This window comes from Netta rufina (genome assembly GCF_964035555.1).
Source record: "Netta rufina genome assembly, chromosome: 4".
NCBI classification, from domain to species: domain Eukaryota; kingdom Metazoa; phylum Chordata; class Aves; order Anseriformes; family Anatidae; genus Netta; species Netta rufina.
In genome coordinates this window covers 10,229,873-10,247,657 of record NC_140127.1, presented here as the reverse complement: position 1 = coordinate 10,247,657, position 17,785 = coordinate 10,229,873, and the positions used below count along the sequence as shown (strand labels likewise).

Here is a 17,785-nt window from a genome sequence, read left to right as displayed (position 1 = left end):
TAGGAGCTCTTGAATGGCTGCTGGAAGTATAATGTAGCTCCCAGCAGGTTAATATACCTGTACTACAGTTTGGCTAAATCCAGTATCTGAGCTTAGCTATGTTAAAACCAGCATTGTGTTCTTCAGGCATACTCTAAAACACTCCAATCGATTCCAATCTCAATCCATATTCCTATCATATAACTATAATGGTTCAGAAAGAGCTATTAGGTGCATTAAGTTATTGTGAATTAAAATCAATACACAAAGCTTGGCTGCATCCTAATAGACCATTGCAATAGATGGCTTTGAAAGAAGCCTTAGTCCTGTTGCAGAGCAATAGGAGATATTGGGGGGGTGGGACGGTGGCTAGCATCTTTCATTTGTTTGTTCTAAATAGCACTAGTCTAAATAGCAAAATAAATCCATAAGCTGCTGTTTGATTCCGAAAATATATATATATATATTATTTAAAGTGCTCTTTAGTCATTAATGTGAAAGAACAAGCTCAAACTCATGCCTTGTTGAAGATGAAAATAAAACTATCATTGAAAAAAGTGAGATGAAATGAAGCACATGCATAAGGACAGTGGCAAGTGAAGGCCTAATTTAAAATATCCTTCTTTTAATATTTTCTTCAACTTCTATGACATGAACTAGCTTCTTGCTGTAGGCAAGGGGACATTTTTGTTAGTACAACCAACTTTCTAATTAGTCTGTTTGAAAAGCAGAGAATCTGAGAAAGGTGGATTTAGGTGCCAATATTGTGACATAGCCCATTGGCACAAGAGGATATTGAAAGAAAATAATACTTTAATTATCCAAGATTTTGTAGGTTTGAAACCTTCATCTTTCTTTTAGTGTTATTAAGGGGTGGGGATTGTGTTATGTTTTGCAGCAACTTTTATAACTGTTGCTGGTGGGAGAATTTCTGTAATGAGAGAATTAAATGTTTCAATTGAATTTTGGTCATTGATTCTAACATGAAGTAATGTACATTACTGTTCAATTAAAAAATAACAAGCTGCTGTGCTGTTCTTAGCCAAATATAATCCCCTAAACAGTGGTCAATAAAGCAGTTGAGGAAATTAAGCATTTGGGGCTACTTATTTCACTAAACTCTTTTGGGGAAAGAAATGCAAAATAGCTAATATTTAAAAGTGGGGGATTAGTTCTTTCATGAGTCAAGAAAAAAAGTAATTATGTGTAGCAACAAGACAAAAGCATCATGTGCTTGAAAATGTTTTAGTTATGGTTCATGATGCCTTCTTAGTGCTTCTTGTCAGTTCTAATGGCTGTGCTTGGTCATCCAGCAGCCATCAGAAGGGTGTTGAGTGATCCAGTAATGAGAGTGAATTTCACTCTTGGGAGCAGTTTCTTAGCCTTTGCCAGGTGATAGAAGTTTTTAAGTGTCACAGGGAATATTCACGCCACGTGATTGCTGAGGCTCTGCTATGTGAACCATTTAATGTGCCTGTCCATGGCTCCTAGGGTCAGTGCTGAACACAGGTTGACAGTCTCACCCACAACTGAGCTTGATTTCTTGCTTCAGTTTTTTCCTCTCTCTTCCGATTTTTGCTAGAGAAGGGAAGATGTAATGAATACAGAGTTCCATGTAATGAATACAGAGTGTCAATATTAAAGCATTATATCCCAGTGTGTTCAGAAAATTCTGATGAGTAGACACAGAGGTCATTTTCATATGCTTTATGAATTCTAACCACCCATATAATTACCTAATTTTGAAACTCTCTTCCAAGCACAGTAGAAGCACATAAGGCCATCCATCTGCAGTCTGAGTCAAGCCCCAATGCGTGTTGTAAATCCCAGCAGAGATCAGTTTCTCTGATCTGACAAGCCAGTAACTTTTTCTTCACTTACTAATTTCTGTCGAGCCTCCTGGCTAGGAAGCTTTCCTCCCCACAGTAAGGGGAAAGGAGGATTCGGCTGAGCAGGAGAATAATACCAAACATTTTATTTTGTTTTAGCTTTTCCTTTTATACAGGGTGTCCTGCCTTTTTTTCATCATTTATATCATCAGGAAAAGCGTAAGACTGCCATAAATGAGCATAACAGAGCAGTTTATGATGGCTCCATATATAGTTCCTGTCCTGAAATAAGTCTCAACTTAAAGCCCCAGAATCCACCGTTGTAATTATAGAGAAAATCTGTCTTGTTGCCTGTTAAATGATCATTAACAGGTGGGCTGAGACCACCACTTGGTTGTCAACAGGTCACTGAATGCAAACTTTCCTTCCCTTCATATTTAGTGAGAATTGTGTTGAAGATTTGAATGGTGCTTTTCCTCTATATTCAAGAGTTTTTTCTGTAATTTGTCCAACAAGAGAGAACCTATCCAAAAATACCAGATCCTCCAAAATGTGTTTTCACAGAAGAGCTCAAATACACCTATCAAAGCTTGGAGTTTAAAGTCGCTCTTCTACTTCCTATTAAAAAACATCCTGAGTCATCTGGATTTAGGGATATATTTTTCCATACATGTAAATTGTCCCTGAATGCTCCACAAGCAATTATTCTCTTGCTCTCCTTCCCTGCCACCTCAAAGGACTGAATTTAATGTTTGACTTTACCACCAACCCCTGTAGCACAGTTACAAATTGCTGTTACTCTCCGATTGTCTAACTTGTTAAAACAATCAAGTTGAACTCAGAGTAATTGTTCTTTTCTGGTATTTAGCTTGAGTGTTACTCCTCCTGTTTCCAAGTGGGAAGGTCCCCTCTGCCCAAAAGCTCATCTCTTCCTTTTATTTTTAGCTTTATAAGTTATAAATAGGGGAAATAAAACGATGACGTCAGGCCTACAGTCACACTGTTACTTACAAGCTATTGGTATATGTCTGAGAATTTCATCAGAGTAAATAAAAACTATATTTTGTATTCTTAATCCTAGGCTCTTGAAGCACTTAAAAGAACCTTGTGTTGCTTCATTTTTATGTGCACCAGAACCTAAGTCCTGAATAGGTAGCTGTTGGCCATTTATCTCATTGGAAAAAAGCAAGGAAGTGCAGCATTTCTTTCCACTAATCTTGCATCCAGGCTGCTTCAAGCTCTATGCATTCAACCTCTGATTTCCACTGATTTGTTGTTTTGAAAAAAAAAAATTCTTCATCCCCTACTTACCACTTTTAAAATTCAGGGCAGGTTTTGAGGGCTGTGTTTCAGCTGTGTGGCATTTTTGTGCCCATATTGCCCTGTAATCCATTCACCCTGCACGAGCCCAAATTACAGTCTCTGCTGTCAGCTTGTGGTTTTACCCTGGCAAGTCCTTTCACGGGTGAAATGTTTCTCTCCTTGGTCAAGGCAGCTTCCTTTTGGATCCCATGTTCCTTCGTTATCATGTAATTCTTGCTTTCCACTATCTGATCTTACTCTCTTAAAGTCATGGTTCACCACGGTACAGATATATACGTAAATGCAAATGTTTTAAAGCATTAAACAGGCTAAAAGGAAAACCTCTGGTTAATGTGTTTCTTCCTGACCCAGCACAGTTGGATTCAGTTCTCAGATGTACAGGCCCTGCAATCTGTGCATTCCACTTCTGCACATGGAAAATAGTGATGATAACTCTTTATTCCTCAAATGAGTATTTCAGTGGTAAACACTAATTTGTGAAGCTCAAATAACACTGTGGTGAGCATCTGAAGACATGTTCAGGTAAGTTGTCTGAGCTGATTAACCAGCCTCTGATACCAAAAGGAGCATGTTCTTGTTATTTCCCTCCCTTCTGCTTGTACAGTCTTACTCCATTGCTTGTACTGGCTCTGGCATTTGCCTGGACCCCTGGTGATCAGATCAACTCACTCAACAAAAATGGAGTAGATTTGTGCTAGATAAAGAGTTGAATTACTTCATTAAAGGAGCCAAGGGTCATCAGAGCTATTGCATAAGAGTGTAGCAAGTTCTTAAATTATATCAGTTGTAACATGCATCCTGTTCCTAAATTACATCTTGATATGTAGCATCTTCCTTTAAATATTTATAACCCTAATAAATTGTCAAGTCTTCTTGCAAACTTGATCTCTGCTGTCCCAGAGATCTTTCCCAATCCTTTTCTGTGTTATGTTGCCTTAATCTTGTGTCTGCCATTAGCCTTCCTAAGGGCAATATCCAGCTTCTGTTGCTTTAGGGGATAATCATTCCTGGAACCAGACTTTGCCTTCTTACAGTTGTAAAAAGCAATGTGCACAGCTTCACATAATATAAATGTTACCTGGTTGCTGCTGACTTTCATTTCCCTGTGGGCATTATGGGCTGTGTAAAATCCTTTGATCCCACTGAGTATTAAACACACCCTCCTCTGTATCAGGGCAGCTCACTTAGATCCCAAGTAAACACCAGATAGTGATGACCATGGAGCTGTTTTGAGAATGAGTCCTAACCAGGGGCTTAGTAGTGCTGCATTCAGTTACAGAATGACAGAATCACAGAATGGTTGAGGTCGGAAGGGACCTCTGAAGATCATCTAGTCCAAGCCCCCTGCCGAGCAGGATCACCTCGAGCACATTGTGCAGGATGGCATTCAGGCAGGTTTTGAATATCTCCAGAGAAGGAGACTCCACAGCCTCTCTGGGCTACCTGTTCTAGTGCTCTGTCACTCTCAGTTAATGACAAGGAGACACACTAGGAGTAAAGTAGAAGGAAAATAGTTCCTCAAAGTTCACCATTGCACTTCGTTGCCCATGGAAGAAAAGACATCCCCTAAATGTACCTGATCAGGATTCAGTTAATTGGGGTCCAAAGGAAGCTTCACCACTGATGTGAATTTAGCCACCTCCAAACTCAGTAGTTAGCATGTGAGTCATCTGCTTTGTACAAGCTTAATTTTTATTCTCATTATTTTTCTGTTGAGAAGGTGAGAAGTGTATTGGCTGTTTTTGCTTTGTGTATTTTCTTTTTAAAAGCTCTTTCTCCAGGACGAAAATAATCATTTTTAACGTCAATATTGTAGCAGTATGTATCTCTTTCCATAGGGAGCTCACAAAACACTCTCCCAGTATGAAAATAAATAAATAAATAATAATAATATTAAAAAAAAAAAAAAAAAAAAAAAAGCAGCTGGCATAGTTTCAGCTTGCAGCTTTAATGGGGGAAAAGAATCAAGACAAATACTTTTGTCCTGTTTCAATGCCTTCTGAGAATTGTAAACAATTACATAAAGAAAAAAAAAAAAGTAACAATATATTTGTTTGGTTTTCTTTGGAATATGTTTAAATATTTTACCGCTCCAGGCTTCAGCAGGCATTGGGAAATGTTAGTTGTTTTGCATACAGATATTTGACCATTTATATTTCAACATGTGTATAACTCACTGGACATTTTTTTGGTAAAACTCTCAACATCAAACAGTATTACATAGCTTAATAAAAGTGAAATTAGCCACAAAAAATGCATTTTAAAGAGTGCTTTAAATCAGTGCAATTAGCAATTGCTTTTTAACAAATTGAATAAAAATTTAAAATATGAACTATTTTCTAATAACTCAGAAATAATAAGAAACAATTTCTTTCTAGTATGAAAATTTTCAATATCTGAAATATCCTTTGCACATATAAATCTTTAGATTTTTGTGCCAAATATGCTTAGATTGATAAATTACAATTTTTTTGTGGAAACATTTTTGTATTAGTTTGAGTGTATATGTGGGAAATCTCTCATACAAATAATCAAAAAAACTACATTCAGTCTGTGTTTTCATCTAGGAGAGGCTTTCATCAACTTAGTCTCAATTCCTTCAATGTTTCTAGAACCCAGTCACTGGAAAACTACTTTAAAAATTCACTTGCATTTGCTGTCCTCCATTTTTATTTTATTTGGCTGATCTTGGATAATTTGGAAGAAGGGAATTGATTCTGACAACTGGGAAATAGTGCCTTGATGGGCAGTCAACCTTCCTTGGTTGTGTTCATTTACTTGTTACAGGTTTTTGGTTGGTTGGTTGTTTCGTGGGGGGTATTTTTGGTTGCTTTTTTGTTTGTTTGTTTTCTGATTTTCCTGAAGACAGAAAAGAACATCCTGCTAGGAAGGTCTCCTTGCTTGCTTCATTGGTAGCATCTTCAGCATGTGGCTATCCTCATGAACGTTAACTTAATAATTTAAATATGGTGCATTTTTTATTCCAAATACCTATCTCCTGCACTTCAGTGGTACCTGTTCGGAAAGAGTGGTATACAAGGAAACTAAAAATGCTCTTGAATTTGTGAGTAGTACTTTGGCTTCTGAGGTATTGACAGAGTCAAGTCTCAGAATACTAAAAAAAAAAAAAAAAAAAAAAAAAGTTTATTAAAACAGTAACAAAAATGCCTCTGGAGATAATGTTTATAGAGTTTGGGCCACAAAAGCTTTTCTTTTGTATGCTCATGGTTTATGTAGATTGGGAAGAAGTGGTGGCAAGGTTGCTTTGTGTGCTTGTAATTGTCGCAGAACTAGAATTTTACACCTCCAAATAGATCTTTTTGGTAAACTCATAGTAAATTACAGCATAATGCAAAAGACTAAAGGAAAGAAATGTATCATATTTTGAAGAAAAAAAATACACTAGTGTTACAGAGCCGTTGTGAATTTTTTCAGGGTTTTGATAATTTTGTTCTGCTCAGGTAAATCAGGCAGATGTTCTCAGAGGAAGTAAAAAACAACCGTAAATGAGATCTATCTCTGGCAAATGTATTTCTGTGCTCAGAAATATGATTTTTTTTGTGTGTTTTATTTTAAGAGGATGTGAAAGGTAATGTCTAGAAATTAAATACTCACCAGGAAGAATAACACAGAAGGGCAGCAGAGGATGGAGAAATTAAAGTTAGCCAAACTCATCTCTTTCTGGGAATATTATTAGAAGTATTAATAAAACAATAATAATAAAAGAGAGAGAAAACAGAACTTGAAAAGAAGAAAAAGAAAAGCATATTTTTTGGAAATCTTACCAACCAACTCCAACTTCCATTTATTTATTTGTATCCTTCATTATGGTCATCTTTTTGATGCACATTCACCAATTGTTCTTATAGACATACTCAAGTCCCCTGATTCTTCCTAAACTAAACAAATGGATGATCTCTGGAGAAAACACCTTAGAAAGAAAAAAATTGACCATTTGATATTCAAATTTAGATTACAGTAGAAGGACAAGATAAATGTCTGTTGCTACAGCGTGGCCTGTTTCACCATGGTTTTCTTTCCTTATGGCATGAATTAAGTCACATTTGTCACATACAGTATTTACCCAGACAGTGGAAAGTGGCAGAATCCTTCATATTTATGGACAGACATACGAGTGTATGTCTGCCATGCTGAGCATAAGTGCAGACAGAAGGCGTTACTGAAAAGCATTTAAGTTGTAATGTCACAACAGAAGATTTACTTCTGAAATATGTAATAGAGGAGAAAATTTCTTACTGGGAGTTTGAGATAATTCTGCTGAAGTAAACACATTAAAAAATAGCATCTTGAAGAATGGAAGGTGCACTGCTAAAAACATATTGCTGGAAAATTTTGTGTAAACCATTCTTAAGTTCTCCTTTATTATTATTATTTTTTTTTTTTTAAAGGTACCTTAATGTGTCAAGCCCTTGCTTCACTAACAGTTGACCCCTTTGTTTTCTGTGTAGGAAGAACCCTTTGTCATGGTGTCTGAAAATGTTCTGGGAAAACCGAAGAAATATCAGGGCTTCTCAATAGATGTTTTGGAAGCCTTGGCCAATTACCTTGGCTTTAAATATGAAATTTATGTTGCACCAGATCACAAGTATGGGAGTCCTCAAGATGATGGATCGTGGAACGGACTGATAGGAGAACTGGTATTTAAGGTAAGGTTATTAATATCTTATTAAATAAAGCCATGTAATAAAATTAAGTAATACATTTGCATCTGCTGGTAACCTTTCTTAATGAGTCCTTGATAAAATTTTGTTCATTGCCTGTGTTGACAGTATCTGATAGTGTGCCCAGGTGCATCAGATGACAAAGAAAAAGCTAGAAACAGTGCTGGGTGGCAACTAATTAAGAAGTAAGGGCTCTTTTTTCCATCCAGAGCACAGTAGTATGAAATCTGAATACAGTCAAATAATGGGATGCACAGCATCCTCATTAGTTTGGCAAGACCTGACACAAATGAGTTGAAGAGGTTGCTCTAAAGAGAAAAAATTGGTGTTGCAGTAATTAGTGATACATTACATAAATAATGTATAGCACTTAGAAAAATGTTGGTGTGATGAATGCATGAAATATATAATCAACAGAAAATGTTTTATTGATATATAATAACACATTATGCAGATGTATGAATCAAGAGTAGTATATTCTCTATTCTGTAATTAATAAACCATTTAGTCTACTTAATTTTACATTAAACGTTCAATATTGTATCATAAATAAATTAAACCAAATGTGCCATTTTTTTCCCACTTTACACATCCTGTCATCTACTCTCAGTTTCTTCCACTGAGAGGGAAAGAAACGGCTGGGCAGACTCTACTCTGCTAATGTCTCTTTGGTGTTGTGAACATATATATTTTATTTGCTCTTAGTTAACCTGTACATGCAGTTTTTACAGCTGTATAGGTGCAGGTTTTACCACTATAGAACCCAACGTTTGTTGTTTTTCTTTAAATAACTGCAGTAGATATTCACGTAAATAATTTACTGGTGGTTTATAGAAATTCTTTTCCAAATCTGCAGGTGAAATTTAATTGATAGCCAGCAAAGAATAAGAAACAATGCAGTCAGACATAGGATTTATTAAGTACTTGAACTAAAACATAGAAAAATGCTGGAAAACATATCTTGCAGTAAAGAAGAAATGGTCAAAACAAAAATTCAAAAAATGAAGTTATGATCCACATGAAAAAGAAAGCAGTTACAGTCTTAACTTATTCTGCTTGCCTGAGCAGTACAAAGTGTGTTAGAATGGAAAACAAACATATATGCCATAGCCATGGCACAGCTTGTACATCTACGTTGTAGTAATAAACTTCCTTTGTTGTCTCCCTATGCCTTTATGAAGCCTAAAGGTGGTATTCTGTAATCATACATGGTGAGCTGGAACAATTTAGAAAATCAAATTTTCTTCCAACTTCAAAAATGTAAGAACTAAATATTCCTTTTCTAACTATTAGACTAACACCAGAATTGCCTATCAATCTATTTTTATCATTTTTCTGCTCCTTAAATCTGATGTCATACCATACTCTACTCTCCATAGTACTCAGGAAAGGATACTGCAGGACACTGCATAACTCAGGCTGGAGGTGTCCTAGTCCTAGATGGCTCTGGAGATGGAAGCAGTCCTGGAACATTTTTTGTTTAAAGGGAATGATTCATAAGGCAGCAATCACAACAACAGAAATCAGACAGTTTTCATGAATAAATATATATGGCATTCTTGTTCCCTTACTAGGCAGGGATTCACATAACTCTAACACCCCTATGGCAGTAACCACTAGATCTGTAAATACATGTCATCGGTAGAACAGATTTGCCTGTCTGCTACCATTTTGATGTAAATGACTCTTAATGGATGTGAAATTCTTCTGTACAAGTATATGTAGAAGATATGAAGAGTTAACAGAACTGCACTTGGAATGTGAAACCCTTGTCTCCTCAGTACAATAGCAGTGTATCATTTTTCTAGCATCTTCCTCACCCCTTGTATAATTACAGTAAAGGTTCACTGTGTCCTTCCCTTTTTCTGACCCTCTTGAGGCAAAAGAGAACCTCTGGGCGAGCAGCCAGTGTGTATCTACCCCTTACCAAGCGCAAGCTGTTCTTGAAAGGCTGCTTTCTTATTTACTGTGAACTGAGTTTCTGCTCCCAGAACTCAAATATCTATCTGCTTGGCAACTTTGCAAGGGGAAGCAAGGGAGCAAAGAATGGTTTTAAATTAAAGGTCTAACCTGTTTAAAATAGTGTTTCCTTGTTTTCTCAATCAAGTATTACATGATAGTCTGGCCAACATGTGGAGAAAATCCAGAAACAGAGGGGATGCTCTTTGCCTGTTAGTGCACGAGCCAGAAATGAGTTGGGAACAATGTATTTCTACAAAAGACAAGTCCCACTCAGCTACAATGGAAAATAGCTACCTTCTCTTTTTGAGTGCATCTCATTAAAAAAGATGTCTGTGGCTGCTACAGATGTGACTCATGAAATGGTAGTTGCTGCAACAAGCGCATAATTTCTGTGTTGAAGACCAATATATACTACTTGCATTAAAACAATTCAGAGCCCTGTAGTGGGCTCTTGTGCAGGCTAAGGGATGGAAGTCTTGTGCTGCAAAGTGCATGCCCTACATCCTCACAACCTTACAGAGTTGAGCTTCTGCCAAGTTTACTCTGTTCCTGCTCCGAGGACAAGGTATTCCTGTCCCTAGTGGCTGCTAAAATTGGAGCTGGTATCAGCAGATCAAAGCAGCTGGTCTTTAGTGTGAATAGTGAACCCACTCAAGCCTCCCCTCCTTCATTTGTCAGGTCTTATATTAGGTACACCCTTGATTCATACACCTTCTCCTTTCAGCATAACCTGAACATAACCAGGAAATGAAGTGAGGCTTAGAATGTATCCCACAGAGCTTCAGCTCACAAGCAGGATTAGAGTTCAGAGGGCAGCAGCTTCCTATAGAGAGGCTGAAGCCCATCTTGGAGGAGCAGTCCCTTACTGCAAGTCTTTCTTTTGCCACTAGTTACCATTTTGCAGCACTTTCTTTGGTTGTCCTCAAAGCCACGTTAACAAACCTGTGTGACAGGCAAAGGAGGTGGTTAATGCCACTTGTGGGAGAGGATAGTAGGCTCTAGCATGGCTCTGGACACTCTGGTGAAATTTATATTCATAAACTGTTATTTCCAACATTGCATAATGCTACCTCATTTGACATATATATATATACAAATATATATATATATATATTTGTTTTGTTTGTTTGTTTGTTTGTTTTTTCCAATTGAGGAGCCATCAAGAAGTAAATGGCATAGGATTAACTACCAGATTCCACTTAGTTCTGTCAGAAATGGAAGGCCAAAAACATGCCCAAGAACTTATAAGAGAAACTACAAGCAAAGTAGAAGGCTCTTATAAGGCTTTTTTTTTTTTTTTTTTTTAATGCATCTTCCTAAGGGAAGCAGCATACGAATGAAGAAGGCACACCAGGAAGCCAAAGTGACAAGAGAAAATAGTAGTTGAGTAAAGGCAGAATTATTTGTGTGTGTGTCAACCTCAGCAAAACAGTCTCTCTAATTAATTTTTGCATGTCCATGTTAATGACTGCATAGCATGTGTGACTGTGGTTTATTGCTTCCAGCATTCATTGAAACTTGATTTAACATTGAAAGTAGATAAAATGAAAGGCCTCCTGTGAGCAATTTAGTAGATTCATGTATTTTCCCTATTCTTGGTCATGAACCACAGGAATAATCATAAGATCACTCACTTTACATGTGCATGAGGTGTACTGCCTAAGCAATAGAAAAGGGAATTTCTAGGCATTGCTGATGAGCTGATTCTGTGACATGGATAGCAAGACCATCAGGCCCAGCTGGTGATTTATTTCAGATTTTCTGATTCTGGAAATGTTCTATAATGACTTCAAGAGACTTGCTGTTCACTAATATAAATTCCTAAGCAGGTGACCTAAACAAAAATAATGCCCGCTACTGCTTTTCAGGCAGTTTCAGGATTCAGAGTTTAATTCATCACAAATGTGTTAAACAGACATGTAAGATACTGATAGTTGGTTGATTTTGGCACTGTGAAAGCTGGGTGGAGAATTTTACATATTTTTAATTCAGATTGGCAGCTTTACTTCTAAATATTGACATAATTATATGCATTTACCTTTCTATCTCAGAAGCACTAAGTGAACCTTGACTTCTTCAAACTGATGTCTCCTCTGATCCAATTTGACATGTTAATGACAAGCATTTAATTTTTTCATCTTCCAATTTAATACAAAGTGACAGAATTTGTGCATAATTAGGAATGCTCAACTTCTGTGGATAAACTTAAGTTAAACCTAAGTGTGGTTTTGTGTTAAACGTGCAGTTCTCTACTAACCCTAAGCTTATGATTTAATTAAGTTAAGAATATGAGTTGTAATAGTTCAGTATAACCTTAATTTATATATGGAATAGGTAAACACGTGAGTACTGGGAAAATGGGACTTATCTCTCTCCTTTCCATTTCTGATTTTACTAACTTTATTTTTTTACAGCAAGACATAACTATTATCACAATTGCTGCTGCAGTATGATAAAGGAAATGCAACACTTCCATTAGGACAACGTTGTTCCTTTATCATGGCTAGCTGATAAGCAGAGTGGAACTGTAATGCTGTGGAATGTGGAGAGACTACTCCCCAGGGATGTAAAATAGAAGCAGTATTTCCATTAATATCACATACTGTGCCCTTCAGTGTATTTCATGGAGAAATATGTTTTTCATCTAAAAGAAAATGAAAGAAGAAATCTGTTAATCCTCCAGTAATATTTTTTTTTTCCCAAAAGAATTTCTGCTTATGTATATTGTTTTTCACTGAAGATTCTTTAAACACATACAACTTCAATAGTACACCACAATAATCTATTGCAGTAAGGAAGTGTTTTAGTAACATGCTGATAATTAATATCCTAGCTAAAGTTAGAAGAGGCAAAGTATTACTTAGCGGTTCTATGTGTCCTCCTGTAACCCGTTTCACTTTCATATATACTTTCAAGAAAGAAAAAAAAAATAACATTCACTAAATATGATGTTATTTTCCTGCTTGACAACTGTTGGTATAGATTTGGAAATTCCTGTGAAAGTACATTTATGTTCACAATCATGGAAAACATTTCAAATGAAAACTGATTTGCAAGGACTGAACTGTCAGGAGATACTGTGAATCACTTAAGTCATTTGTTGGCTAAAAGTTTTGTAATTAGAGGATGGAGAAACTCAGCTGATGCTTCCATGGACAGTTTTGATGAAGTTTTTACTTGAATTGCTTACTAGAGTTTCGAGTTTACTGCTGTTGTTGGGCAGTTAAATCATCACTCACAAAAGGTTAATAGAAAGGGACATGAAGTAACTTTGTGGAGTCGTGCTTTCAGCTGCGTACATCAACACAGCTTCATTTAAGACACTACAGAATCTAAACTACTAATTAAAGATGAATCTCTAATTCATTGCTTATAAGCAAACCAAACACCTTTTTGTCTAAATTGTCAGGCCCCCAGCTACCTTCCACTATTTTCTCAAGCCAGTGAAAATTGACATGAATGAAGTAACATCATGTAAACCAAAGACTTCATCGCACTGTGATTAAAAATATGTCTGTACCATGGATGACAGAGTGTTTTGCAGATGGCATTTTGCAGATAATTAGCAAATTTGATTCTAATCAGTTTCAGCTTTCATACATTGTCACTTAATAGTTCACATTTCTAAGAAGCTGGTAAGATCCGCCTTCTTTGGACAAGAAGAAAGAAACTCAGAACAGTTAATAAAATTGACTCAGTACTGAGACTTTCATGCATTTGTGCTCTTCCGAGAGACCACAGAAGTGGATTGAATCAAACCAGTAGCAGCTTTAAGTATTTTTAAGTATTCTTTCTCATATTAAAGTATCTAAAATTTACAGCCTTATTCTTCAGTATTTGGTCTTTTTTAAACAGTGTTACTGTGTCTGCTTTAAATACCCTTTCTTGTTTTCACTGCAGTTCTAATTGTATCTATAAAAAATAAAATAGCACTTGCTGTAATTGTGCCCAGTGTCTCTGGAGACTTAATACCCAGACATGCTGTGGAATACAATGATTAGTTCAAGGAATGTTATTCATTCCCCTTTCATCTGAAATGGGTTCTTTAAATTAGAATATATATATATATATATATATATATATATATATATATAAATGGCACAAAGGATGTCCAAGGTAGCCGCAGCACAGATTGTTGTAGGAATTGCTTAGCAGGAGGATATAGAAGAACTAATACTGAAGGAATGCATGGAATATCTGCTATTCTGTACTTCACACTCTGCAGCCAAGGTTGGTGTTTTTCAGAATGTCAGGCACCCCAAATGCCCCAGTACATATACGATGCTCTTTGTCAGGCAGTGGTCCTTCGACATGAGCATCATGTCATCAGAGTGTTGGATATCATCTAGCTCAGTCAGGAACTAATTTCTGATCAGAAATGCTGTACTCAAGGTCTGCCTTTTGCCACAGTGACAATGATGGCTTCAATAAGCCAAGAAAAATAACAGGAAGCAGATTTCCTTAAGCTATTGCCTGTACCTGAAGTATTTTGATTTCTTGGAAAAATAGTAATTTGGAGAGCTAATATGCCTGAGTCCACTAAGCAAAGTTTGCTCACAGAAGCTAAAAGAGGTGATACAGCTATTCTGTTGAATACTTACATTTTTAAGTTTGTGAATGTTATGTTATTAACAAGCTATTGGCCTTGGCATCTGCTTTTCTATGATAAAATTAGCCACTATAGATCAAGGAGGAACAAAGAGCTTTTCTGTAGCTCCTGCTCATACATGTTATTCTCTCTCTTTCCTCAGAGAGCCGACATAGGGATCTCTGCCCTGACCATCACCCCTGACAGGGAAAATGTGGTGGACTTCACAACACGTTACATGGACTACTCAGTGGGCGTGCTGCTTCGGAAAGCAGAGAAGACGGTGGACATGTTTGCCTGCTTGGCACCGTTTGATCTCTCCCTGTGGGCATGCATAGCTGGTACTGTGCTGCTGGTAGGGCTACTGGTCTACCTCTTGAACTGGCTCAACCCCCCGCGTCTTCAGATGGGATCCATGACCTCCACAACGCTTTACAACTCCATGTGGTTTGTGTACGGATCCTTTGTGCAACAAGGTAAGAGACAGAAGGAGACTGCCTCTGAGATAAAACCTGTGCATCCTCTTGGTTGCCATAGATACCATCCTCCTCCCTGCCTCCTGCCTCCTGAGGAACTGGGAGCACTGGAAAGCCGTGTGCTGTGAGGTTTCTAAGGCAGTCAGCAGCCTAGTGTGGGAACCACGATAAGTTCGGAAGCACTATATGCTAATTAGTTTTAATTTGTAGATGTCTAATTAGAGAAGGATGATTTCTTGTGCTGAAGAAAGAAATATTATCACCTGCTCAGCAATTATTCATAGTTAATGTGAGTGCTGTATTTTGATGCAGTCAGAAAATGTTGGTGTATGGTTTTTGAACTAAGTTTAGATGACCACCATTACGAAACGTGCTAAATGAATCATCTAGATTGGAAGAGACCTCCAAGATCACTGGGTCCAACCTCTGATCTAACATTAACAAGTCCTCCACTAAACCAAAACACTAAGCTCTACATCTAAACATCTTTTAAAGACCTCCAGGGATGGTGACTCAACCACTTCCCTGGGCAGCCTGTTCCAATGCCTCACAACCCTCTCAGTAAAGAAGGTCTTCCTAATATCCAATCTAAACCTCCCTTGGCACAACTTAAGCCCATTCCCCCTCATCCTGTCACCAGGCACGTGGGAGAACAGACCAACCCCCACCTCACTACAGCCTCCTTTAAGGTACCTGTAGAGTGCGATAAGGTCACCCCTGAGCCTCCTCTTCTCCGGGCTAAACAATCCCAGCTACCTCAGCCGTTCCTCGTAGGACTTGTTCTCCAGGCCCCTCACCAGCTTCATTGCCCTTCTCTGGACTCGCTCGAGCACCTCCATGTCCTTGTTGTAGCAAGGGGCCCAAAACTGAACACAGTACTCGAGTGGTCTTACTTTATTTGGTATCCTTTCCTCCCTCTTATGATTTATCTCATTTTTTCCATATAATTTTTAGACGCAGCCAAGCTTCTCTGGCCTCCCTGGATGCTTCTCCTTCCTTCCCCTTAGCATCTGGTGTAGCCTGGTTTGGTTTATATTCCCAAGTCCTTCAAAGTCTATCTCTTTTGGCAGAGATCTAACCATGTATCCTGAAGGCATCAGGGACAACACTTCAGCTTGGTATATACTTTTTAAAATCCTAACCTACAAATTGGAGGGATAATGCAAAGTAGAATAATGAAATACAGCTTTAATATAAAAAGATGGTTCAGGTATTAACACTTGACAACAAAATAGAACAGGTACCTTCTGGTATTTATGCACATAATTGTTTGCCAGTCTGTACTGGCACTGCAGATATGCCTCTTTGTAACTCCACGGGGCATCTGCACTAGAAAAAGCCAAGGCCACTGCAGCTTCAAAACACTTGTTTTTTTTGATGGAATGCTATAGGGAAAAGCATTGTATTTACATAATGCTGGCAACATAATTTAGAAATTACCTTATTTTCTGTTAGAAACAGTCAGATGACATTCATAAAAGTTGATGGTATGCATGAAAATCATCTGAAACTTCTAGAAGCAGGGGGTGAAAGAAGAAAGTAACACTAACATCCAAAAAATAAAATAAAATAAAATAAAAGCTGAGGCTGAGGATGTCCACAAGAGGTATGCTTTTAAATGCATCAACCTAGAGAGAATACTTTTGGAATTACCATTTCCATTGAGCGGTGATGGCCAGCTGAGGAAAGCTGAGATTGTTTTATGTTTGTTTGTTTGTTTGTTTATTAAGAAAAACAAAGACTTCAGAGCCAGCTTAGTGCTACCAGAGTTGTTTTTTTTCAATTGTATGTAGGTGGATTTTCAAATTTTCTTTCCATCCAAAATATTCCCAATGTAACTGTTTAGGGAATCCAACTGTGAGAGAGCAGTTGGTCCGTTACAGAGCTAGACTCATTACATCTGTCTGCCTTTTAGGTTAAAACTTGTGAATTAGTTTCTTTACTGCATGAATGTGAGGTGATTTTACATAAGTTTATTGCTTGATATTATCCTTAGCACCCCTGCTGTACTCCCAACATCATTAGTCCTTAAAAGCTTTATAGGAGACTGCCCAGCAAGGTTTCAAAGGAGGCAAAGCTAGTTTAATCACACACTTCAGCCTCATGAATTATTATTTGAATTGTTTGCCTTATGTCTAGCCAAGTAAACCTGTGTTGCCCAGTGTCCAAAAGTTTCCCAAGTCATAGATCAAGAGTGGTAGCCTGCAGGAGAACACTTCAACAGATGCTTGGATAGCATATAAAGAAACAGGGTTTCAGACCAATCAGTAAAGCGAGTGCTTGGGGAGTGCTGAATTAATGCTTTGAACAAAGCAGGAAGATGAGGAGAAAATAAGATTAAAAGAACTGGGACCAAATAACAACAACAACAAAAAAAAAGTAATGGAAAAAGAATTTACTGGAATAAATAAGAGGAATTTGGAGATCCGCATCTGCTCACTGTGGATTATGTGATGTAAATCTGTGTTAATAAAAGCTGCTGGTGGGACATGGTAGCTCAAAGCACCAAAACTGTTGTGGGACTTGAGGGGAAAAAAAAAAATAAAAAATGACAGAACTTAAGACAGAACTTAAGTGTGAGACATTTACATATAGAGAAAGAGATCTTACCACCCTACCAAGAAGAATTCCTGCATAACTCCTTAGAATCCACTATAGTAATCTAAAATGTTCACTTTTTTCTTACTGAGTGAGGGTAAGCTATGCATATATCTCTCCTTCAAATTACAAGCAGAAGGACAGTCCTTAATTTGCTAGAAGGGAAAAAAAAAAAAAAAAAAAAAAAACATTTAATATGGTTGATACTAGAATATAAGAAACTTATAGACCAATTTAAACACAAAGGCTCAGAGGACTTCAAAAATCCAGCGTGAAAGAGTAAAAGATCCATTTATAATGTCAGCCTGCATTTCACATTCAATTTGAATATCACAAGAAAACTGTATT

General features: G+C 37.3%; 1 protein-coding gene across 2 annotated transcripts in view; it reads left to right on the top strand.

Annotated features, from left to right (window-relative positions):
- The window catches only part of GRID2 (glutamate ionotropic receptor delta type subunit 2), a gene marked incomplete at both ends in the record, with an annotated part of 702,974 nt that overhangs the window by 568,433 nt on the left and 116,756 nt on the right, over positions 1 to 17,785 (top strand). For both annotated transcript variants that reach the window (XM_084285976.1, XM_084285975.1), the window contains 2 exons: positions 7,601 to 7,798; positions 14,527 to 14,839. In XM_084285976.1, the coding sequence (XP_084142102.1) occupies positions 7,601 to 7,798; positions 14,527 to 14,839 (511 nt within the window). The remainder of the gene's footprint in view (positions 1 to 7,600; positions 7,799 to 14,526; positions 14,840 to 17,785) is intronic.